Here is a 25,456-nt window from a genome sequence, read left to right as displayed (position 1 = left end):
AAAATCTTGGCTCCTGGTATGCCGACATTTTCAAGAAAACTTGTACATATACATGTATTTTGCCAACTCTGGTCAGCCGACCAGGGTTGGAGGAAAACTGTTTTTTTTTTTTTAACTGCTCCTAATTTTTCACATTTAGTTATTCCGCATTTTCTTTGCAATTGATAATGATTACGCACCTGTGGAGGGGTACAAGCCTGCTTGACTGATTCTCTGACCTTACAATTCCCCAAAGTCTACAAATTGCTCCGTTTCATCTTAAGCGGGGTCAGGGAACCAGACTACAAGAACATGGTTGGTTTTCTTGGATTTCCCAGCATCTCCAAACCCAAAACGTGAAACAAGTCAGTTTGACAATGTTTGCTTTAACAAACTAATCCTCCAAATCCATTTATTTCTGAAAATTGCAGCAAAAGCAAATGTTTTACATTCCCTTTAAAAGCAATTAGAGTGTCTCAGGGCATTGTTCCTGCTGATTAAAGTTAACCACTAACGTTGCCTGCATTAGAGCATTATTGAGCCATTGACTGGATACCCCCCCCCTCCCCCCACAATCTCCCTCAAACCTTGCCCTCGATCCTTTCCAAGCTGCTAGCCCCAGACCAATTAGTGAGATGTTCTCAGTCTGGAGCAAGACAGATAAAATGGTTGTGTTGGAATGGGCAACCGTAAGCCCAGTCCTGTTTGAGTCCTAATTGAAGCGCAATGTCTCCCCACCCCCTGGTTTTTTTATTTTTTTAAATTTTTTTTTAAAGCATGAATTGGAAGGGAGGTATAGCACATGTAGCATTTGAAGCTACATTTCTATTTTCATTAGCACTTTGAATATTTAAACTTGAATCATTGCAGGTAAATTGTTTTAGCAAAGCTGCATGTACATGTACATACATAGCTTCAACCTTGGGGAAGGGGAATGCCGGTATACCTATAAAATTAAAAGGCAAGACTGCTGACATTTTTCAAGATTTACCAAGAGCCAGAACTGATTGCATATGGCCCCATTACTAGCATGCTCTCAGGACCTGAACAGAAGGCAATTTCAACCTCATATCAAAAGTCATTATGTTTCGCAGCTAATGAGGTTTAGAACCCAATTATGGATTGATTATTGAAGTAAAAAAAAAGACCTATTAGGTTTACATTAAGGCAATTTTCCAATTATTCATTTTTGTAGATTGAAAAAAAATGATGTCATACTTATTGGCTGCTTTTACCTTGTAAAATAAATTAAAAACTTGCCTTAATTGCACATTTATATTGAGAGTTGTAATTAGGCTTTCTGTCCCCTTTTTATTTCTGTACCATAAAAGATTTTTTTATTTTTTTGAATTTTTCCAGAACTGTCATTATCTACACAAGTGATGACCAAAATAGCTTAGCGTTTTTTAAATGAATTCCTCCATACCAATCCTCAGAAGATTCATATTTTTAGCAACATTACAATTGTGCACAACAGTGTACTCACAAACCGCTTAGAGGCTTTCTAATTGGTTATTAGTGTTATTATGGTGTTTTGAGTGAACATGTCCCCAGGAAACTCAAGTCCTTTGTGGGTTAGACTTTAGAATTTGCTGATGAATTAGATTGGAAAATTGAAGGACATTTGAGCTAAAAGGAAATACATCGTTTTTACTTTGTGTCCTCTGAGCAACCTGAGTCCCATACATTGTATATGTACAGTACATGTACAGTACATGTACATGTATCTCACAGGCTTGCTGTTGACGATTTCAATGTAGAACAACCCCCCCCCCCCCCCCAAGTTTTTTTAAATTAAATCCTTGGAGTGTAATTAAGAAATAAATGTGATTTTGTCTGGAGTTGATTAGATCCTGTCTGTGGTAAGTACCAATGGGGGTAATTTTGAAAAATCCTGTTAACAATGTCATCCCAACTAACTGAAATTTCTGAAGGAGAAACCCAGATGTGGATGATCAGCCTAGTGATGCATGTTTAAGAACATAAGCTTGGAACATTACATTAATCCTGTAATTATATGTTACATGTTCTGTACATGTAAGTTTTAACTTGGGCCGGGGGGGGGGGTGGAGACGGTCAAATACATGTTAACTTCTACAAACTGGTGGCTTGTGACTGTTCCGTAACCCTGCTGAATCCAACAGGATCCAACTATGTCACATACCCGATGGAGTCTGTTGGATTGAGCAGTTAACCCCTTGTGTACATTCCTCATGCAAAATGTTGGGTTCAGCAGGCAACTGAACCACATTATAACGCCATGTTGGACTCCGTTGGATTCAGCAAACAACTGAAAGTGAGGCACAGTGGATTGAGCATGAAAGTCCGGTTTGACTCTGATGGATTTAGCAGTGTAGTCCTGAGGAAGTACTAGGGGGTTAGGGCTAGCGTGCACATGACTTGTGGAAGCTATCCATTCCTTTTAAGGTGCACTTTTGTCTGACTGTCAGGCACTAAATCAACACAAAAAAAACAGAATTGAACACAGCAGAACATCAGAAAATTACAGCAACTTTTGATGGTAAGGGACCTATAGGGGGCCTAATGCTTAAGTTTCTACCTCAAATGACAAGTTCAGCATTATCATCTTGAAAAGCGATTCTTAAAAAAACCACAAAAGACCTGAAACACTGTTAAAAATGGCAAGAAGCAGGCTGAAAATGAAGTTCATTTGAGCCCCCAATAATACATGATCCCACTAGGCGTAGCCCTTTACTTGTACATGTTGCAAGTAAAACCCTTTGATCAGAATGGGTTACATTGCAGAGGAATATGTCTTCATTGTCCTGGCATCTGGAACTGAAAGCCAATGGTTGTTACACCTGTTTTAAGCCAAAGGGGGAAACCTGAAGTGTGAACAGTCGGCTTACATGTACATGTGTAATCCACCTGATGGCTCAGTATTTGAACTGTAAACACTCTGGGCTTGAGGAAAATACCACAAAGTGACCCCTGTGCACACTGGGATTCTCTGATTGAATATTGACATACAAATGTATACTCCGGGATGCTCAGGGGTATGCATCTCTGGTTGCAATAAATTGTTTAGAACAAATAAGAAACCAGACAGTAGTGTTTGCGCTGGGAGAACGTTACCTGCACAGCACTTATTTTCGGCAATCTTGGGCAGCCAAGACGGTAATTGTGGTTCTATCCTCATCTTCCACCGATGGTGACCCCTGTTCGATTCCTCCCAGGGCCATTATTCATTCCCTGCCTGATTATGAAGCTGTTGCAAAAGGGTTTTCCTCCCTTTGTCGGAAACTTAACTGTGCTTCCTCTTTCTCTTCTCACTTTGAACTTGGAAGCGGAGAACTGAGAGAGAAGTCAATATAAGGCAACCCAATATGAATAGTCGGCTAATACAGGGTGGTTTTAAAAAAATAGGACACCCACATTTGACAGGAATTTACACCTATTTTTAAAAAAAATATTTTAAACTGTCGATTAGTAGCTATTACAGTACTGGCCTTTAAGCAAATGTGACGAAAAAATCATTGCATTTGCACATTTCGTCTATGCTAATTTGAACATTTCATGTGCGAAACCTGTTTGTCCACGGAGGTATACATTCCCTTTGCTTGACTGAGCTCAGCTATCGGAGCTTTATTTGAAAAGGCATGACATTTGATTGTTATGTAATGTCATGCAACAATGAACTTAAGCCGACAGCTCATTGAGTAGATGATCTTAACACTGATTTGAATAATTGGACAGCTTCAATAAAAGTTACCAGGGCAAAATATACTTTGGCGGGAAGGTTTTTTAATTTTTATGAACTACGAAAACTTCCAATTTACATTGAATAACCCGTGGACAAGACTGAGTTTTGGAGACTTGTATTGAAATTAGCATAATATCACTATTTTTGTGACTTTTACTAAGCTTTTTTCACCATACATGGTTAAAGGACTATACTTTACTACTGTGAGAAAAATATTTAAAATAATTTCATTAAGTAGGTAAAAATTGCTGTCAAAAGTGGGTGTCCTTTTTTTGAACCACCCTGTAGTGCAGACACACAGAAACCATTGCTTAGTAGAAATGATCGCCTTACACATCAGTGCCATTAGATGATGTGTGCTGATTTTTGGCTGATTTTTGCTTTGTGCCTTGGAGCTTCATTGGGCCCAGGGCCCAAGTTTATGACTTTGCTAAGTGTCATCCACAAATCCCTGCTAACTGGCAAAGAAAACATTCACTTAATGGTAAGTGAAATTTAAGTGTTAGTAAGTTTTTTTCTTGTGCCCATGCATACCGGTACGTAGATCCCGTAACTGTGCTCACAGGGATACGGTAGAACAGAATTTCTGTGCCAACACTGTAAGGAGGGATCTTGTGGTAGTGCAGAGTTCTATGGTTAGCAGAGTTGTGAAATTCGGCCCTGGGTTTTACATTCTAGTACGTGTACACTTGTATTGATTGGTCCACCATGTGGGCACCTTCAGTTATTGCGTTAAGCTGATATTAATTTCATAATGGAGCCAGAATTTGAGATCCATAGTTCTGCAGTTTTCAATACTTAGTAGAAATAGCCAGAACTTTTCATAAGTTTTTATAAACTTTAATAATTGAATGTTGAAAATGTGCACCTGACTATTATTTTAGTGTTGCATTCAAGGATTAATTTCTGTGACTCTCTGACAGTTATCTGCCAATCCCCACCTACCGGTACCCCCTCCCCATCCGGCACCTGTTGTTATAAAACATTGCTCTTTGTTTCTTGCATGTTTATTTCGTGAGTAATGCATTGTAAATCCATTCTTCTCGCTCCACCAAATTCTGATTCGTTTGTCGCAGACAGTGACCGCGGCAGACTTTGCTCAATGTGAGAAAAGTGGAAGCTGCTGATTGAAAAGCGTTCCCATTGATGGATTTGTGGAGCAATTTGCTCAGAATGTATAGAATCTCATTATCCAGTGACCCTGGAATGAAGAGAAAATACACAGTAACTCTGGAATGAAGAGAAAATACACGAATGTTCAATTTTTGTGTTTATAATATCACAGTCCTTATGTGATTTGAATGGTAAAGAAAATACCACTCTGTCGCTCGGAAATTGCTTAATGTTAGTTATCAGCAGCCGATTTCACGAAACCTTGCGCAGTGGCGCGACTCTGTTTGCGCCAAAATTTATTACGTAAGTTGTGCAACGTTTCACGCTGTGCAACATTTCACTTATGACACATTTCCCGAAAGTTGGATAGTGCGTAAGTCCGCAACTTGCGCAATAAATAATGGCGTAACTTGCACAATCATTTTAGGTGGCGTAAGTTGTGGCATAGCAACTGAAAATGACATATTTACTAGCAAATCTGAATTGCCGTGGAGCCCCGTTGTTGCACAATACAAGACACACACAACTTTATGTTCAATGAAGTTAATGAATTTCTATTTTACTCGTAACATAATTTTTAGAGTTCCCGAACGATTCCAAAGAAAGTCGGACAAAATAATTTTCAAAATGGCGGGCTAAGGTGATCCAACGACTGTTTCGCGAATGAACCAACTCACACACAAACAGCCGTCGTAAATGTTGTGTTTATCCTCGTCCAAGATGTTTAAAATATTTAAAACCTTGCGCAGCTAGGCAAAGTTTCGTGAAGTCGATCGTAAGTTTATTGCGCAGCTGCGCAACAAAATTTGTTGCTTAAGTCTTACGCATGGCGCAAGCTGTGCACTTTTTGTGAAATCGGCTGCTGTATTGCAGGTTGTTCAACAATAATGTGATTCTTCATTAATAATAGGCATGAATATCACTTTTTTATCCTGTATTATCAGTTGTCTCAGTGGAAGAGCAATTGGCACATCAGTCAAGCAACACTGACTGGCAGTATTACATGTACAAATGTAACTTGTATGTTTACAGTATATTGGAAACTGAAGCTTGATATTACCAAAAAACAAAATCTGAATGTAAACACTTTGTGAGATGATAGCAAAATGACGACTGACTTTTTTATCTGGGATAATTGGACGAGAAGAAGCTATATACATGTAAGTTGAACTGCTAAGAGCCCTAAGCTTGTTGAGCACTAACGCTTGCTAAAAGTAAGTTCATCAGCAGCATTACTTTGAAACTAACAAATAACAGCAAACAGTCATAAAGAGGTGAGGCATTCCATATTGTTTTGAAATAACCAAACAATTGTCCAAAGTGTTTAAGTAAATTCTAATTTTATGTTTATTTCCAAAAGCTGCTCAATTTTGTGAGCTAAGAATACACAACCTAGTGCACCATCAGCAATGTGTAAAGGCAACGCTACGCTCGATAGAACCTGACTGTAATGATACCAGGAACACACAGTTCCAGTTCCCCTCTGGCCTAGTTGGCACAGCGATCGATCAGTCCAGAGATCGGCTGTGGTGACTGGCTGGGACTGATCACACCCGCAGTAGGTCTCGGCTTTTGTTTCGGAAGGATACTCGTACTAGTGTCTTGTGATCCAGCCCTTCACCTCAGCAGGCTCAGTCCGAATCAATAGGGGGATTGAATTGCGACAGATCTATACCCGATCCATGTGCAAAGCAAGGCCCATGCATGCATATTGCATTATGGTCCTGTCTCGGAATAGTAGGTCACACTCTAACAAAAGTAGACAAATTTCCCAGATGTTATAAACTTAGATTTGTGTCTGTGTGCCCAAAGATTGCAAGATGAAAAAACTTGAATGGCATAGTCATATACACCTCGTGGCAGGTGGGGATAAAGCCCCCCCCCCCCCAAGTTGTGTTTACTGTAACTCCCTGTATTTTTAGGTAGATACATTTGTAGGTAGGGCAATAACGTTTCTGATATTGTGTGACTTTTTTATGTTTGTGTGTGGATCTTTTGTACTTACTTGGTTTACTTTAGGATATCTTTAATGTTTTTCTGTTTGATGAATCTGTTTAATTGATTGATTACTTTTAGCACGCAAAAAACTTAATAGGGAAAACATATTTTCAAAACCATTCTTTATTTTAAAGTTTTGGCCAAGTGTGGCAATAAGAAGTTTAAGGTTGGCAATATGGCCACAAAATATCCAGGGGCCGATTTCAAGAAACTCATCTTATCTTGCGACTCGTCTTAGGACTTATAGACGAATCCCAGCTCTAAGATCGACCTTAGCTAAGACGTGTCTTAAGACCATCTTAAACAAGATGCATCAAAACTACCTAATTTAATGGCAGTTTTATGTTTGGTTTTACCGCTTGACGAAACAGTCGTTGAAAAGAAATGCGCAAAGCTAACTCCCTGCATGCACAAACTTTCGCCAGAAAAATTACTCTCAATTTCACACGCAAGATAGTTCTTCACAAGACACGATAGAGTAATTCTTGCTCCCCTTTTTATCACTCTACTTTAAAAAGTTGACTAGGTGTTTTCGTATATTAATTAAAGTTTTTTAAATAAGCTATTTTTGTGAAAAAATACCCATGTATCAGATATCATTTCAAATCTGTTTCTATGGCGGTTTTCTTCCTCGAAGTATAACTCTAGGCCGACACTCGTCTTTAACGGCAATGATTTCCAGATGGTATGCAAATTAATGCACGCATTAATGAGATCAGACAACCCTCAGAGCGATCATAAGTTAAAGACGAGTTCAGCCACATTGCTAAGGAAGTTAGGACGTGTTGAACGCAAGTTTGGTGAAATCGATCCTAGGACAAATCGCAAGTTAAGCATGACTTACCCTTCCTAAGAAGCATCTTAGCATTTCATGAAATTGGCCCAGGTAAAGCGGAGTGGAGGTACCGAATACACACACACAAGTGTGTATTTGCCTGCAATCGGGGACCCCCTATTGTCCCTCTTTTTTAGGAAGACCATATGTTTTGTACACGATCGCAAAACCCACACACACAAACATTTGCCTTTGGGGATGTTCCCACGTTTTATAAACAAGGCCTTTTGCCAACCTCCCCATTTTTAGATCAGTGTACAGTGATATATAATGTGCCTCTCCCCCTTACTTTCAAAATCATCCTGCCTCTGCTAGACAGACAAGTTTGCATGAATGATGGCAGTAGACGACCTACATTGTACATGCACAAGAACTCCCTGAATTGTACAAATGAAGAAGAGCTCTTCTGAAGGACCACAGTCCATAAATATAGTGAACAGTTTCCATGAACCGATGTGTCCTTCATTATCAAAATAGCAAATGTCATCATCATCATCATCATCATAATCATCCTCATTGGAAACATTAATATTACTTATAAATGACCTTATAACACGTAGTCTATCCATCAGCTTCATTGTAGTCATCTCGGATGCTGTATTTATAATAATGCTTTCAGACAGTCCTTCTGGCACCACCGTGTACATGTACATGAGGAGGGAGGGGACTTTCTTTCTCCCCCCCCCCCCCCCATTATCAGCTGATTGTCCTCAAATTCGGCAGAGATGTTGGTTGACCAGCATATTACTCATGGGCATGTCCAAGAATACGCGCAGGTTATGTCCCATACATAATGAAAGTTTAACTCTCTAAAATGCCATTAGGATTCATGGATTTCAGTGTTTTACTGTTGGGCATCTACGGCCCCATACGTAACGCACCATTAAAAAAAAAATTAAAATAGATAATCATCACAAAGGCTCTTGTGTGGATTCTTCTTGCAGTAAAACACTGAGATCCATGAATCTTTAATAATGGCTTTTTAGAGGGTAAAACTTTCGTTACGTACATGTAAATACCTAGAATGTGGTTTGCAGATAACACCATGCCACTGGCAGTCACTTAAATAAAGATTTATTGGTTCTGAATTTAAAAAAGAAGAAGTGAAAGTTCAAGGTTTTTTTCTGGTTGTTTTAGACAGTAGATTCTCTCCTTCTCCTGAATGAGTACACATAATACTGTTCCAAATGTTAACCACATGCAGTTCTTTCTGAACAATGTTTCTTCAAAGAAGAAATTGATAGTTAAAAGGTTTCACAGGCAAAGTACAGTCTATCAAAAAGTACCATTTTTATTGGCTACGTATTTGGCACTGACAAAAGACACGTCCGCGCCAAATGACTTGAACAAAGATCATGCATTGACACAAACATGTGTAGTCTTTTTATTTGTATCTCTGTGAATGGCCAGTACTTTGCTTATGGGTCGGTTACATAGAATAGCAAAGTAAGTCCATGATTTAATTTCATAAATTGATGTAAAGACAGGACTAAATGGGAGATGTCCATTGACACTAATGACTTTGAACTTTAAAGGCCCGCCGGTTGGCCTTGAGCTTGAAATGATGACAGAGGTAAATCTTTAGAGGGATGAGCGAATAATTGGATATTTGGGCCTCATACGATGATTCAATGTCAACACACAGCCTTTTGAAGCCAGCAGTCCAGGCACAGTGACAGTGGGCGGCTAGCTGCACGTGCTGCACTTGATCCAACGCCTGATGGCATAATGCCAGCAAGCTTAGCAATTATACATTGGCAAACTGCGGGGAAAATGGCATGAAATAAATTACGGTCCATAAAAGTTATTACGCACTAATCCAATTGAATGATCAAACTGGCTGCTTTTCACTGGTTATTGATGTTGCAGTCTGTGGGATTCTGACAAACCAGAATGGATGCCGGGTGATTAATAAGTGGGTGTGCTTGTTTCATTGGCCTCTTGTTAGAAGATGAACCATCTCCCTGTGTGGATGAAAGTAGATTAAACTCATTGTATACTGACACTGATTAGGTTTATGTGGATCTGCATCATGATGGATTACACTTTTTCTTCTGTTGGCTACCGTACCTGTCTGTACTAAAGCAAACTGTTCTCTGCAGTGTGTGCTGATCACATTCTCCTCATTTAGATTTGTGCACATACCGGGGTAATTGAATGCACTTCTTTGATACAACTTGTTCAAGTTTCAAAAGTCCAATGGCCTAACTGCTTGGTAAAATTGCTGTTATATACTGTATTGATGTATTAGTATCAGTTAGAATTTACCGGTACTTCAAATTTTACAAACACTTTCACAAGTATGTGTACATTTACATGTATGGGTGGGCGTGTTCATATTCAAACTGTGGACGAAAAATGCCAGAGAACAAAAGAGAACAATATCGTCCACGATTCCCAGCATACGTACATGTACGTCCGCAATTGGGGTCGTGTACAAAACCTATGGGAGTCTTCCTAAAAAGTAAAGAGTACAAACAAAAGAGGGACAATAGGACATCCACGACGACGGTGTGAACGTGCTTGTGTGTACATGTTCTACCACTGACGCACAAAGGGAGAACAACACACAAAGGGAGAACAACAGATCCTTTTAGTCCTCAGGCGTTGGGTCTTTTGTTCAAAACGGTCCTCTAAAGTAGGTTTGTGTGCTTAGTCTATGGGAGAGTGTTAGATTACAGGGACAAAGGAAAACACAAAGCATTGTCCTCGGGAGTGTAGTAAACGAGTAGCTGTGAAACATCCTAATTGAGTATTCTGGCATCCACAGTCTCCATGGCTGTGCACTCTTCCTGTGGTATGGCATCTCACTCTCAAACTGTACACTTCTTTATCAACTACAGATGTCATCTGCCATTATGTAGATTAAATTAGCTGGAGTGAAATTGATGCAAACTTACACAACTTTACGCATTTAAAATGTACATGTATATTGCTTCATCTTCTTGGTGCTGAATTACTGTGATAAAGAAAGATACACTTATTGCCTGAGTGAGTATCATTTACAATGTACAAAGCAAAACGTGTTACTTCCGGTAACTTGTCACTTCTCAGCGTTGTGCTGTGTGATTGGGACCTTCTTCCAAATCTCTCCCTGTGCAACATTCCTGGTGCACGTTTGTGAATCGTCATACTTTGAAATGCCCAAGTGGAGATGAGGTGTAGCTCCGATGTATTATGACTAATAATTATGACCTTGATTAAGTAGCAAATACATAGCCTACATGTTTTATTATGTAGTTTGCTATGTGTCCAAGAATGTTCTTTATTGTCAATTTTCTTATGTTTCTGTTATTCTCCTGTCATTCTGTCGCAACTCGCTATACAAAAATAAGATACTAAACCAAGATGTACATGTACTAGTGCCCAGCATTCTCTTTTCATATGCGTTGCATAGTGTTGACGCTCAGGAGAAATGTAATAATAAATCTGCTGGTTGAGGTCACTCGTGTCTTATGGGGGGATATTGCAAGAATCCTAGTATTTGCAGAGCTGTTATCCACCCCTGTAGGATCTACGTGGGTCGTGTGCATGCTTTAAACTAGGATATTTCTCAATCCCTTGCCTTAAACAATTTGCTAAATTAATACCATTTCAGACGTGCCCAGGCAAGATGCAATCGGCTGTCAGACCTACTGACATGGCCTCTTGTAGTGCTCATCCACAAGTGTAATTCACGGTGTAATATTTTACATGAATACCTCTAAAATCACTTCATTTATGGTTTTATAACTATTGTCCAGTCCTTTTTATTCTCTTCCCAAATATATATTTATATTTCTTGTACTTGCCACAATACAAAGCTCCTCTGGAAACAAATTAAAAAAAAAAGTAAGTAAGAAATTTCATTTGAGTTATTGAATTTAGCACAATATTCCATTACTTTGTTGCCTTTACATGTATGTCATGATAGTAATAACATACCCGTTGCAACTATCCAACCATGTAAGGGGTACGGTACATGTATCTTCAACACTTTTTAAATATCCTATCTTGAATTTCAATATATGAATTATTCGTTGTGTGCTGTGTATCAGAGCCCTAGTTTTGGATTTCCAGTTAGCGGCAATATAGTGTCAGGTTTCTGTCAGTGATGTAATTTCCGCAGCAATGGCATTCCCTACACATGTTACCAACTGCATTCTTCCTGCGGAAGAGGGTAAAGAAAGGATAAAAAGAGAAAGTGAAGTAGGGGATAAAAGGACAACATGCATACCAATGGAGGAATCTTGGGGCATGATAAATGGAGTTGTGCATTGATTCTGTTAGGCACAATGCCCAGGGAAAGAGAAGAAAATACGGAAACGGGGTTGCATGGAATGACTTAATTTATATCAGGTATTGCGACCAAGCGGAAACTGAGTACATTTGCAATCAACTGTAATGCATGTTGGATTCCTGTGCATCCAAAGCTCCATACGTGCATAGAGCTACATGCATAGAGCTACATGTACTGTTAGGTACGTGTAACACATGAGTGTTTACACCACAGAAGTTTTCAAGCACAAATACGGGTTTGTTCAGGGATTTGTAAAGAAGAGAATGATGAAATTGAAGACATTCAAATTACTCATTGTTACATTATGTTCCCTGATGAAAACTTGTGTTATTCACATCTCAAATTCAACTGGAAGTTTGTTACACTTTGATCTTTTCAATGGACATTGGGGCATTTCTGGTCATATGTGTATCTGGATAGTGGCCATTCCAGATACATGGACATATGTCATGATAATGTATGTTGTTTCTTCCTAGTACCCCAGTGGTGGTGGAGTGTTGTTCAGGTTTACCAAGCATGAAGTAAAAAAAATAATGTTGAGCATAATAAATCCCAACTTAAACCAACTTAAATCAACATGTAGCATGGAGTTACCTTAGAAAATTTGGTGACTGCTCTATGTTCCAACACCCCTATGTTCCGACACCCCTATGTTCCGGTTAGGGTTAGGGTTAGGGTGTGTGTCAGAACATAGGTGTGTTGGAACATTGGTGTGTCGGAACACGGGTGTGTAACCGAAAAATCAGTTCAATAATTGGGAATGCTATTGGTCAGACCACTAAGCATTCTAACAGAATGTTTCTGATGATCAAAGCATACATTCATAAACTAACCTGACAATATTTCTTCTGCAGAGTGCAAATACTGTCTCACAATACTCGATCTTAAAGAGGCACTGTAATGGAAATTGAAGAAAAAAATACCCGGTATGGGATTTTGAGAAAACAATAGATGTATCAAACGCACTGTTCCTATTGTGTGTCTGTTTTCTTTTCTTTTCTTTTATTATAAATGTAATGGGTTAAATTGCGAACAAGACATGAATTGGAAAAGTACAAAAGGAGCAATAGGGTATTGTGTACTGTTTTGTACTTCTGTCATAAATCCTAATACCCTCCCACATCCTTTCAATATTCAAATATGAAGAATGTTATGCCATTTTTTGGTTGCCTGCACAGTGGTTGCTGTTGTAGGATCCAGGAGTTGACACTTGTCGCATGCATACCATGAACATGCTGTCATATTTGCTGTCTATTCCTTCTATCTGTCCATAGCTATAGCAACCGAGATGTCCGTTTGGGATGGAGTGGTGGTCACCCCAAGTGAGAAGGCCTACGAGGCCCCAGCTGAGACCCCGAAGGGAGAGGAAGGGGAAGGAGAAGGGGAGGAGGAGGAGGGAATGGAGTCTTTGGAGTCACAGTAGATAATCAGCAGGTAGGTATATTATTCATGGGAAAAATCCCCTGATCGGGGGATAAGAACCAGGCCAAGGTGCAGTGTAGTGTATTTTCAAATTAGGGAGTTTGCCCCATTTCCTTCGAAAACAAAAACAGTTTCCCTGCACATAATTTGGGTTGATCTGGTAACTGTTAACACACTTTCCCTTGAGTTCTTCAGAGAATGCTAAACAAACAGCTACATGCTTCTATCTACATGGGGAATAAGCAACAAGTACATTGCAATTCTAAAACAAGGCAAAGAATGGTTCTGCTAGGATCCTGACAGTTACATGTCATTCACTCCAGTTTGCAGCAGCTTTTAGTTTATATTGATTGGTGATTTTATTGGTTACTATTACCTTCTTATATGCCACTCATTTGAGAACCAATCCTCAGAATTGGACGTATATTGCCTGACATACATGTACAACCTGTCATAGTCCCCACTGTTTGCGGGTGAAGCGCTCTTGAAATGTCTGTCTTCCGATGTTTGTCAAGGCACACAGTGAATGAGTTGCACTGATTGCAATGCCACGACACGCCATCGCTGAAACGTGAATCGGTGCCCAAGGCCTTAAAGAGAAAACTGTATGTTTTGGCTGGCTTTCAATTGGTTGAAATTGCCCTCATTAAGAGTGATACTGTACTTAAGCCGAGGGGAGCTTTCTTTGTGGTTTGTATGCACTCTGCTGTGACGGTCCACCCGTACTGAAGCGCCATTGAAATTGCCGGGTATCACTCATTGCTCAGTTTGAAGTGGACTGTACTTTTCACGGTCGTGATAAGAAGGAAGCCATGGATTAAATATTGGATTTTTCTCAGGCTTCCCCTTCCTTTGGGCTGTTTTTTGTTGTTGTCATTCCACCCATTTGGATCAACTTACACACTGGATCATGGATGTGACCTAAAAGCCATATTGTTGATTAAAGACAATCCTGAGGTGCCTGCGTATCAGACCAGTTCTTGGGTTCAAATTTAAGATTTTAAAAAAGTTGATTTTTTTTTCTTTACGGTGCGCTTAATTGTTTCTCTTAAAGAGGTGTACGTTTTGTGTCAATCTACCATCTCGTGATGCCTTTGGTTCTTTTGGAAGTCGCGAAGAATATGATGGCGGTCATGTTGCACCGACCGCGAAATTTACGATCGATTTTTTGCCCCAAGGGATGACACCTAAGATACGATTGGTTACACTTTTTCCTCGAGACCCGATCACGACCAAAGATCATTGGGCGTGCCAACAACGGCCATTTCTTGATGAATAAAGGTACCTTTTTTCAGATTTTTGTCGCAGGAATTTGAGAAACGCATGGGAAATATGAGATACCGATGCGCAACAAAGCGCATTGAAATTGTCATATATTTTGAAAAACATGTACAGAGAGTAACGGCGCGTTTTGGCTTTATTTTCCTTTGACGATTAAGTGCAGTTGTGTTGTCCGTGCTACAAAACAAGATGCCCGTATAGGAACGGACTATTTACAGAGCATGCCTATATCAATACCAGCCTGAAAGATGAGACAGGAACTCAGGAAGGACTTGGAAGAAACTTCCCAGCTCATTGTTCCACTGGTACAAACGGCTCCTTTGCAAGCACAGAATGAATTTAAAATAGAGATGAGTTGCGAAAGTGCTCTTTCAAAATATTTTTGAGAAATCTCAAATGTGACGCGTTCTTTCAAAAACAAAGACTTCTTGGCAACTGATTGAAGTAGTTTTTATACTGTTAAAGTGCATGTACAGGTCTTTCCCTTCACAATGACGGGTTAACTTTTGTAAATGAAGTTTCCTAGGCAGTGTTATGCCCATTCAAATTCCATGATGTTACAAAGTTGAAAACAAATTGCATGATAAAAGTTTGGGGCTATGCATTTCTCAAAGCATTACACCTCTACAAATCATCACACACAAAAATCCTTCAGAGACAAGAATATCTGAAACTTATACAGCATATTATAGACACATTTAAGACTGGTACATGGTACATGCACATTAACAAACATCGTTAGATCCACAAGAAATGCTTGGTATAGTGGGTATTGAGCAAGCACAGCGATCAATGGCTTAGTTCGGAGCCAAAGGGATGTACATATACACATGCTAACTCTACGCTGTTGAAGTTGTGACGCCACTCAGAGGACAGCTCGGTGCAACTATACATGTAGTTACTGTTTCACATGCGTGACAGTGGCCCACATAAACACTGTGTTTCGCTATGGTGGTTGTAAATTCAAGTTTTACAAGTTGCTGAAATCTCTTCTAGATCTGGGAGGTGAAAATAAGCACTAGTGTGGTGATAATGTTGTATATAACTAGGATGTGAAATTGCTATCTGTGATCACGTATAAACGTACGTGGAATGCGTCATTAAGAAATACCCATGAACCATTGTTGAGGAAGTGAACCTGACTTGGGGCGGAGGTGACGTCACACTTCAGCAGCGCATAGCTGTGCTCTACTGGAGAGCTAATTTCAAGAAGGTCTTTAATATCTCACGAGCCTGTGCGACCGGCAACTGAGCTGTTAGGACTGTTGCAATCCCCATCACTGACACATGGGGATTTTGAGGGACTGTTGACTGCTCCATGCACGCACTTGTTGTCTCTCAGGTTGAGCAAAGAAAGGAATGCATGTATTTTGATGTGTGTCCATAAAATATTGGATGCTTTTGCATTGTAAATATGTAGTTTAGTGTGCAAAAAGATGCATATTTTGACACTGGTCAAAATTTAATTGGTTACATGTAACTGTTTGATTGAGCATGACCAAACAGCGAAAGTGAAGCTCTTTATTTGTATAAATAATGATCACAATAATGTGAAAAACAAACAAGTGAAAAACAAACAAGCGTTATTGAACTTTTTGTTTTATAAAAGCATTTGCTTATTGCAAATATTAGAGTGTGAGCCTTCTGGTTAATGATTACCTATTAAACGTGGAAAATATAGCCTACACGCCGTAGGCCTGGAGAGTGTTATTTGCATGCAGCACATGATCTCTTTGGTCTAAGCTACAGAAAGGTGCTTGGGCGTGTATCAAGATGGGACGTGTGGGAATAGATTAATGCAACTACATGTAGAACGCCCCAAGTCATCTTCCATTGGAGCGAGAAAGTGGAACCAGGGCTATGGAGAGTTGAGGGAAATATGCCGAGTGTAACTCGGGAAAATCTCCTGTGAGCTAGGGGCATCGGTAGTCATTAGCCACCTCCCTCTTGGCTGGTTTCCATGGCGATTATATTCCTCTCAAAATAGACCGACTTTTATGTGCAGCACTTTGTTGCAAATCATAATTTTGGCCTGGGGTGTAACAATCCATTACCAGCTGGTTAGTTTGTAATCTGCTTAATTTTGCCACTTTGGGCATTCAGCCTACCTGTATAAGAGACAAATTTGAAAAACCTATGGAATTTTTTCCAATTCTTCCAACACTATGTGTTCAAGTATGTGTATGTGTGCATTGCAATAGGACATATCATTGAATACTAACGTAAATGCAACAACAAAAAGGATATAAGGTGTGCTTTGTAAAAACCTTGATTCTTTGTTAAATGAAAGCGGGGGACGGATCATATATAATGGTAGTACAAGGTGTCATTTTGAAAATTTGGGTTCTCTGAAATTTTAAATTATTCTTTTCATCAATATGTTCATTTTCACACTTAGGCCTAATGTCACTGCTTTCTGCCTCACTCTAGCTCTTGCATTGGTACATGGTTGGGGTCGTTGATAAATACATGTATGTGTAGTACTCTGTACCTTTTTCATATGCTGTTAAAAGTTATAGAAATAAGATTTGTTTGATGTTATCATTCATCAGCGTGTAGAGCAGCCCCAAACATGCATTCTGGGCTGTATATTGGGAATGACAGAAAATAAGCCTCTGTACTGATGACGTCACACTTTGTTTACAAATTGCCTGCCATCACGATTCAGGTGTGTGATTTGTATTTAAGCCAGTGTCACAAATTGCCTGCCATCACGATTCAGGTGTGTGATTTGTATTTAAGCCAGTGTCACAAATGCGCAAATGAATGAGCCAGTGTAAAAATGGTACATGTACACGTATTTACAAAAATTGACACAAATTGCTCACCACTTCCAACAAGGAATGATAATAAAATTTCCAGAAACATTCTGTTGCTTCAATTAGCACATGATGGCAGAATGACGAATTGGGTGATTAGCGTGCGAGTTGTGTGTAGCCATGTCCAACAGCTCCACAATTGGTACCAAGAGCACGCAGCCTGGAAGTGCAAGGAACCCCAATTACTCCTTGCTCTGGCAGTACTTGGTGGATGACTGGTTTTATAATTACCAGTTACTATGTTATTTACTATGTACGTGTACCTGTACATACATGTACATGTACCTCCACAGATATGCGAATTACATTAAAGTTTTATTATTACCTGTACATGTACAAGTAGTTCTGTTAGTCACGCAATGTCACAGCCACTTGGAACGCACACACTTTTGATAGTCACAGGAGAAGGGCCTTTCACGCTAGCCAATATCTCCATGTAATGTTGGACCTGGGTACAAGACGGTTATTTCGGTAACCCCTTCCACATACAAAATGTAAGCAAGAATCCAACACGGCTTCAAGGGCGGATCCAGAACACAATTTTTGGGGGGGGGGGCCAAAAATGTTTGGTCCCCCCAAAAAAGTGTGTCGAAAAAATTACTGCGTGGGGTTCAGGGCCCGCTTAAGGGCCCCGAAAAAATGTTGGATTCTAGATGCTCTGTGGTGCGATCTGAGGCAATTTCTGACCACTTTAACCAATGGTTTTTTTTGAGGAAAAGATGGTGGTGTACTCATTGCCTGCCTTTATTGCGATGTCACATAAAAAAAAAAAAATTGTTTCGTTTTTCTTTGGGGGGGGGGGGGCCTTTGGCCCCCCCTGGATCCGCCCTCGCACGGCTTCTACATGGGGAAAATTCCAACCCTGATCAGGACCAGGGTTGAGGGGCTCTACCTGGGTAGAAAGTCCAAAATGTACAGCTGATCCGTGTCACAGCCTGGTGTGAACAGTATGCCTTGTCTACCAGTGTTGTGTTCGACTTGACCCAGTTCTGCTTACAGTGGACCCGTGTTGATTTCAACACAGGTAGGCTTGACTAGGGTGTGCATCGGAACCTGGTACCCAAATACCCGACCACTGATGGCAGGAACTGGTTCCAGATTATGGGATCGGGTACCCGTAACCAACTTTACAAATTACTTAGTAACTTCTCTGACAATGAAAAAGAAAGGTTTTTAATACCATTGGTGGGGAATTTTCAAAACGAAAACCACGCTACATACATGTAGTAAACCAAAACAGATTGCACTTTACTGTGCATTTTAACGCGCTACAGATTGCACTCGCGAAAGTTGCAGTTTACACTGCGAAGTTCAAACAACTGCTGGGGTTGGGTTTGTGGGGTTGGGTTTCTTTTACGGGTACCCGGATACCCGTGTTTTACTTCAATAGGGTACCCAGTTCCCATACCAGTGTTGTAGGCGAGTCCATCACAAGTCCCTGCAGGTCACTGCAAGTCCTTCACAAGTCCATCACAAGTTTCTGCAAGTCCATCACAAGTCCATCACAAGTCCCTGCAAGTCCATCACAAGTCCATCACAAGTCCCTGCAAGTCCATCACAAGTCCATCACAAGTCCCTGCAAGTCCAACACAAGTCCATCACAAGTCCTTCAGTCTCAAATCAAGTCACAAGCTATTCAAGTGAACTGTAACAAATGCAGTCCATTGTCATTGTTCATCCTGTTATTACTGGACTTACAAATGTATGAAAGGACATGTGAAAGGGCTTGTGATGGACTCTATTATAACACTGACCCATACTACCCGTAAATGTATATACACATCAAATGCGTCAACTCAACTGTTGCAAGGCATGGGTCCTTAAATTTGTCAAATGCTCATCTTGGTTTTTTCCATCCTTGCTGTTTAACGACCACACCCCACTAGTAGACACAGTTTAGAGAAGCCATAAATTATCCAGTAAACATCAGTATGGCTGTTGTGCAGGTATGGAATTCTCATTTGACAATACACAGCGCTGTTGTTAACATGTTCATGTACATTACAGGTGACAACATCATCGTGCCACAACTCAATGGTGTGTGCCATACCACTAATACCAACACAAGCAAAGACATCAAACATGAATCAGATGATTTGTTTAGATTTGTTCAGTGTCTGTTCACACAGATAATGGCAGGGATTTATAATAATCAATTGCTTTTGTATTTAACTAATTGCTTGTCCGTCCTTGAGGTGGACACCTTAAACTGCAATTTGCTAAAAAGGATGCCCTAATTGATAGAAAGAGAAAGAATTTGGTATTGTGTACCATATACATGTACATAATTTGTCGTAATTTTATGACATGGACTGTCCAAACATCGTCATAAAATGTCGTGATCCTGGCTCCCTGCTGTACACTGTGATGCACACGGCTGTTGGTAACCAGGGATGGAATTGTGCCCCGGCTAGTAGTCCAACCGTTCTGTTTTCAAGTGAATTTAGTCAAACTACACATGTACACATGTATAGAGTTAACCATCGTCCTCCCTTGAACTTGCTCCTGTGTGATTCACACATTGAACAGCTTTGGAGGTGTCCATGCGCAATAAGAAAGCACTTCTAAGGTGACTGGCCCCATTTACCATTGTTTACGTGTGTAGTAGGCTGTGTCCAAATTGGGCACTTTTTTTTTGTTGCTAAAAACCCCAAGCCACAGCCATTAAACATACAATATAGACATAGCCATATCTGGTCAAAGAGTTCAGTGACCACTCTGTAGTAAAAAAAAATAAAGCAAAGCCTTAACACAGTTCAATTTCCATTGCTCACAAGAATATCATTGCCGGTGTTGTTTTGATTTCCTTATTCATCGATATCCTGTCTTAAAGTTGACCATAGAAAGGTATATTTTTACCAGTAGTCCTTGAGATGCGATGCCTTTTCCCAACGTTTTTGCATAGCAGATTAACCAGAAAGGAAGAGTTCTGTTGTCTTAATTGATCACTTGTCAGACTCATCAAATTTCATGCACAGCAGTTATTTTTTAAAAGGGTCAGGATCCGAGGTTGTGTTTGATTGAGCACTTTCTCGTGATTTTAGTCTCATGACTTCCTCAGCAAAGAGTTGAATGACCTTGTTGGCAATCACAATTAGCGCTTGGACTTTGGTCATTTGACGTACAGTGTAAAAATGATGGCTTCAGTTCACCTTTTGCTGATGTACCGTACTTTGGCCTTTTCTCACAGATGAACCCTTGATGTGATTACTGCGGAGATGGTCTGACTTTTCTGAATGTAATTGTCTTTGGAGGTTCAGAGAGGATCATGTATTGTCAAATTATGAGAGTTAATCTTTTGTTGTTTTCTGGCAAGGCAAACGTTGAAAAATCTTGATTTTGTTTTTGTGTGTATACATGTACATGTACATGTATGAGAAGTGTTTTTGTACTGTTGGTTTGATACTGGGAGGGGCTTACAAATGACAAAAGTGCAAGTGAATTGGAAGGTTTCTTTGTGTAAATGTAGCATTTTATCAGAGAAATTGGTTTCAATATCCGGTCCACATTCAGAACAGACCTATCCCGCCCCTTTAAGGTGCTCTCCCTCCTCCTCTCACTGTCTCAATCTCTCTCTCTCTCTGCTCTTTCAACATTTTATTGTGGCTTTGGTGCATGAGGTTACTAAGTGATGTCAAAACCCCTGCACATCTCATCTGCCCGGTTACAAACTAGCTGGGCTGGAATTTAGACGTCCGGCTAATAGGGGTACGCTGTGAAATGTTAAGGATCAGAGAGTAGTGGCCAGCACGCTGAAGTGCACAAAGTCAATGTGTGTTGACAGTGGGGAAACCGGAAATTTTCAGAGACAGAGTTCAAAAGATTTAGGTTTTTTATGGGGGGTGGGGGTAGTGCAGCCTTGTCATTAATCAGGGCACCCAGCGGACAAAAGTGGACCTCGTTGGTGAACGGAACCCCTCCCCAAAGTGTATGGGCCAATTCATGTATTTGTCAGATTGTAGCTATTGTTTTGCTGTTGTCATGCCAATGCTCTTTCTGAGAAACAATCACTAACACGTACTGGGAAACGTGTCAGTGATTGCATATGTGCCACTTGACATTATCAGTGACACCATAGCTGAATGAGGTGTTACAGCTACATGTACATCTTGGGGGGGGGGGGGAGTTGTACATCCATTTGTGATGTCAGACGTTATATCGAAGGTACTTTGCTAAAGTGGCATGTTGAGTGTGATCAAGTAATGACTCGATACATCAAAAATACTGACTGGCCCAGAAACCCAATTATAAGATAGCAGTTCAACATGTAGCTTACCCAATCTTTTTTGCAAATAAAACAAAACAAGCCAAAAATATAAAAACACATCGTGCTTGCAAATACGTGTATGATAATAATGATATCATTATTCACTTTCTCGAATCTTTTTGGGGTAAATAATATTTCACTTTTTGCATCAATCACTGTGAAAAACATTCATCCAGAATCGAGATACTGTTGCCTGTTACCAGTATACGCACACTGCAGGGCCACAGTGTAGCGTGGTGCATTGTACACTTCACATTTTTCCCCTGACTGCTGTTAATAGTCTTGCTAAACCTCTTTCTTGACGAGCTTGAATTCATTCAGTTACCGGTATTGTAGTAACTCAATCAAATTTGTTATTGAAATCATGGTGACAATGTCAGTGTCATGGCATATAAATATATGGAAGTCAAAAAGGCACTTTCCAGAAATTTGGCACAAATTCAGGCAGAGGATTGATTATTTAGATGGCTCAATTAAAAAATATAAAATCCTAGAAGTGCCCAATTTGACCTCTAATAATTTTTGAAACTCTTAGTACCCCACTCCATTGTATTACATTGTTTGTATTCACTCAAGAAGCCATTAAACCATCGAATGATCGGGTGGTTTGGGGCAGTACCACATTGTGTAATTAAGGTTAGCTTTGGCTGGTACATGCATACATGTAGGACCTAATGGGTTAAAGTTGAAAAGGTGGGATTAACCATATTTATCCCCATTTGCATTTTACAAGTGTGCACCGTGCAGCTCAGAAGCCTAAATCAAGAAATAATACCTTCTTTTAAGTATTTTTAACAGATGGTTAAACTCAAGATTTCATGAACTGTGATAAAACTTGGTGGAATTTCAGCTTAGGCCTACATACACTGTATATCATGAGTGCAATTTGGATTGATACTCTTACTTGGGCTGGACCCTAGAGGAAAAAAGTGCACCACATTTGTGCATGTTCCGCATTAAGTGCCTAATCTTGGAGTAGTTACACGCTTCATCACACATGCCTGATTAATTGACAAATGAGCAAAATAAGCCAATCAGCTGACGTCAGAGCTCTGTCTTCTACTAGATGGCTAGTGGTGATTAGCAGATAAAGTGATCAGAGCAATATGGATTAAAGATGATCAGGAGCGTCTGCAGTATAAAGAAAAAGTGCAAAGATGGTCAAGGCCACTCTGAAGTCTTACTCTGGAGATTGTTTTGCTCAGCCTCTATACATGTCTGCATGGTTATTAATGTCATTCAAGAGTACATGAATAAATAACTTCTGCTGCGAATGTTTTATGAAGTCAATTTCACTTCGCGTTCGCATTCACATGAAGTATGAACCTGCCTTTTAGAAGGAGACACGCTGTGCATTTCAGGTGTAATATAAATACTGACTAAGACAGGCACCAGTGTGGAGTGTGCCTAGCTTGTCATGCTTGTACATTGTAGGAAGTGGGCAAGTCCAAAAACACTGAATCTAAATATGTTGCCAGAACTAAGGATTTTTTTTACCGAAATTTAAATTCCAAGTAATAATTTAATTATGGGTTACAATTTAGTCAACAAATATGGGTATTGTTGTCAGCACTTTCCCCCGGACTGACCGGAGCCAAGGGTCAAGTTAAAAGGGTCCAGGATATATTATTTATGGAGGGCCAGTCCATGGTGCCAGTGGGGAAATAAGACTAAAATTCTTACAAACAGGCTAATAGTATTTAAAGGCATATAGGATCATTTGCTTTTCATGCATTTTGTTCGTTTCCATTAATAACACCACCCAAAATGCAAAGATCTTTGTTCAAAACCTAACCTGTTGAAGTTTCAGCTCAGTGTATATTACACTTTTCTGAAAACAGAGAAAAACCATGCACAACGGTTTGATCACAAAACATGATTTTTGTCAATAGCACTCTATATTTCCAAAAATCAGTCAGTTGACTTATCGTTGGAAATCACCAACATTTCTTTCACTAAGTGAGTACCAGAACGATCTTTAATCCAAGTAAGCTTTTTAACCCTAACTCCCTAGGCCTTTTTGCTAGGATGTAGCCTAAATCCTGCAAAATCCTCCAATCAGCCTCATGGAAGTATAGCCTCAATCCTGCAAATTCCTCCATTATTTCTCGAATATGGTCCGTGGAGGGGTGACCACTGCCTGAATCCTGCAAAATCCTGCGGCAGTGACTGTCAATATGTTGAGGCCAGTGACATCCTTGAGCAGTACGGAGGATTTCAAGCATAATCCAGGCCTATACATTTGTAGTTATGCATTGCTGAGCAAAAACAACACAAGGTCCGGCCTAAGACCTTGACAAAGTGCATCCTACGAAATCAGTAAGGCACTTTTGCCATGTAACCTCAATCTTCCAAATTCCTCCACTTTGGCAAAGAGGATTTTGAAGGATTCTAGGCGGTTAGGATTAATTAATAATTTGGTAGGTTAGGCCAACTTTTGGGATAAATCCAAATGATCATATATGCTTTTAAGGTTTTAAATTAGATTAGTTACATGTAACTTTTGGGCTTACATGTAAATGATAAAATGAAAGTGTGTGTAGTCTGAGCATTATACATGTACAGTGTAGGTGTGGTAATTTGCATGGTGTAGCAGTAAAAAGTGAGCTGGTGGTGTTCAAAGAGGCTTTAACCCTAATTCCCTACTGTCGTTTACTACTGGACCAAGTCCTCCAAAATCCATCAATCACACTGTTTCCAATGCATGCTTTGCTTTAGGCCTCCAGGCCCAAATCCATCATACTCCATCAATATTTAGTCAAACCAGGCCTGCAGGACCAAGTCTTGCAAAATCTACCAAAGTGGGTGGATGGATTTTGATGGAGTTGGGGAGGTTAGGCTTAATATCCAGTGTGAGTCACACTCAGGCTTCAATGTGTAAGCCTTGTATGAATCGAGGCAGGGCAAAGGTGACACATTTTCCAGTCAAATGAAGCATTTTTTGGTTGACAATTTAATTTGGCACTGGTGGGGGCCATGAATAGTTCAATCGTTCAGTTTGATATTACTGGAACAGCTACATGTATGTACATGTATATTATGAAACTCAAAACCTCCACCAGGACAGAACTGGAACTTCCAAAAAAAAACACCTTATACCCTTGTCCCAGATTTGGACAGCCAAGTGATCCACTCTGCCCCAGAGAGAGAGAGGGGGAAAAACCTTTTGAAAATCCCCAGCCTAGCTTTCAATCATCATTGAGATCAAGACAGCATTCTCAGTGGTCAAGACATGCATGCACTCTGGTTGAGATGTCTTGATATGAGAGATGTGGCACATTTATTGGACCTCCTGTCCCCTAGGTCAGGATCATTAATGGTGATATATTCCACTTTTTGTCTCCTATGTCAGAGAGGGTTGGGAACTCTCTTGACACCGGCTACAATTAGCCTATCATAAATCATCATCATCTACGTGTTCCAACTGGTATATCACAACTTGAAATCAGTCAGAATACATATTATATGTGATGTATGTGGTGACTATGCAGTGCTGATGTAGCTGGTTGTGCCGTGGGCATAGACAACATTCCGGTCGTAAACTTCAACCCTTGTTGAAGCTCACACAGGAAAATAAATAAATAGTGACAGGAATTTATATAAACAATGGTATACTGATTTAACCACAGTGGCAGCAGTCTGCCTCTGCACATAAGTTCGTTCAAAATTTGGTTAGCCATTATACAGGCATGCAACTTTTCCTCGGATCTGCTGATTTCCTCGTTTTTTTTACTTCTCA

At 40.0% G+C, this 25,456-nt stretch overlaps 1 protein-coding gene across 2 annotated transcripts in view; it reads left to right on the top strand.

Moving 5' to 3' along the window:
- The window catches only part of LOC119720014 (interleukin enhancer-binding factor 2-like), a 96,227-nt gene that overhangs the window by 53,486 nt on the left and 17,285 nt on the right, over positions 1–25,456 (top strand). For both annotated transcript variants that reach the window (XM_038189513.1, XM_038189512.1), the window contains one exon: positions 13,203–13,362. In XM_038189513.1, the coding sequence (XP_038045441.1) occupies positions 13,203–13,351 (149 nt within the window). In that variant the 3' untranslated portion in view covers positions 13,352–13,362. The remainder of the gene's footprint in view (positions 1–13,202; positions 13,363–25,456) is intronic.

The sequence above is a fragment of the Patiria miniata genome, unplaced genomic scaffold (assembly GCF_015706575.1).
Source record: "Patiria miniata isolate m_02_andy unplaced genomic scaffold, ASM1570657v1 HiC_scaffold_9, whole genome shotgun sequence".
NCBI classification, from domain to species: domain Eukaryota; kingdom Metazoa; phylum Echinodermata; class Asteroidea; order Valvatida; family Asterinidae; genus Patiria; species Patiria miniata.
This window is presented reverse-complemented; position numbering and strand designations above follow the sequence as displayed.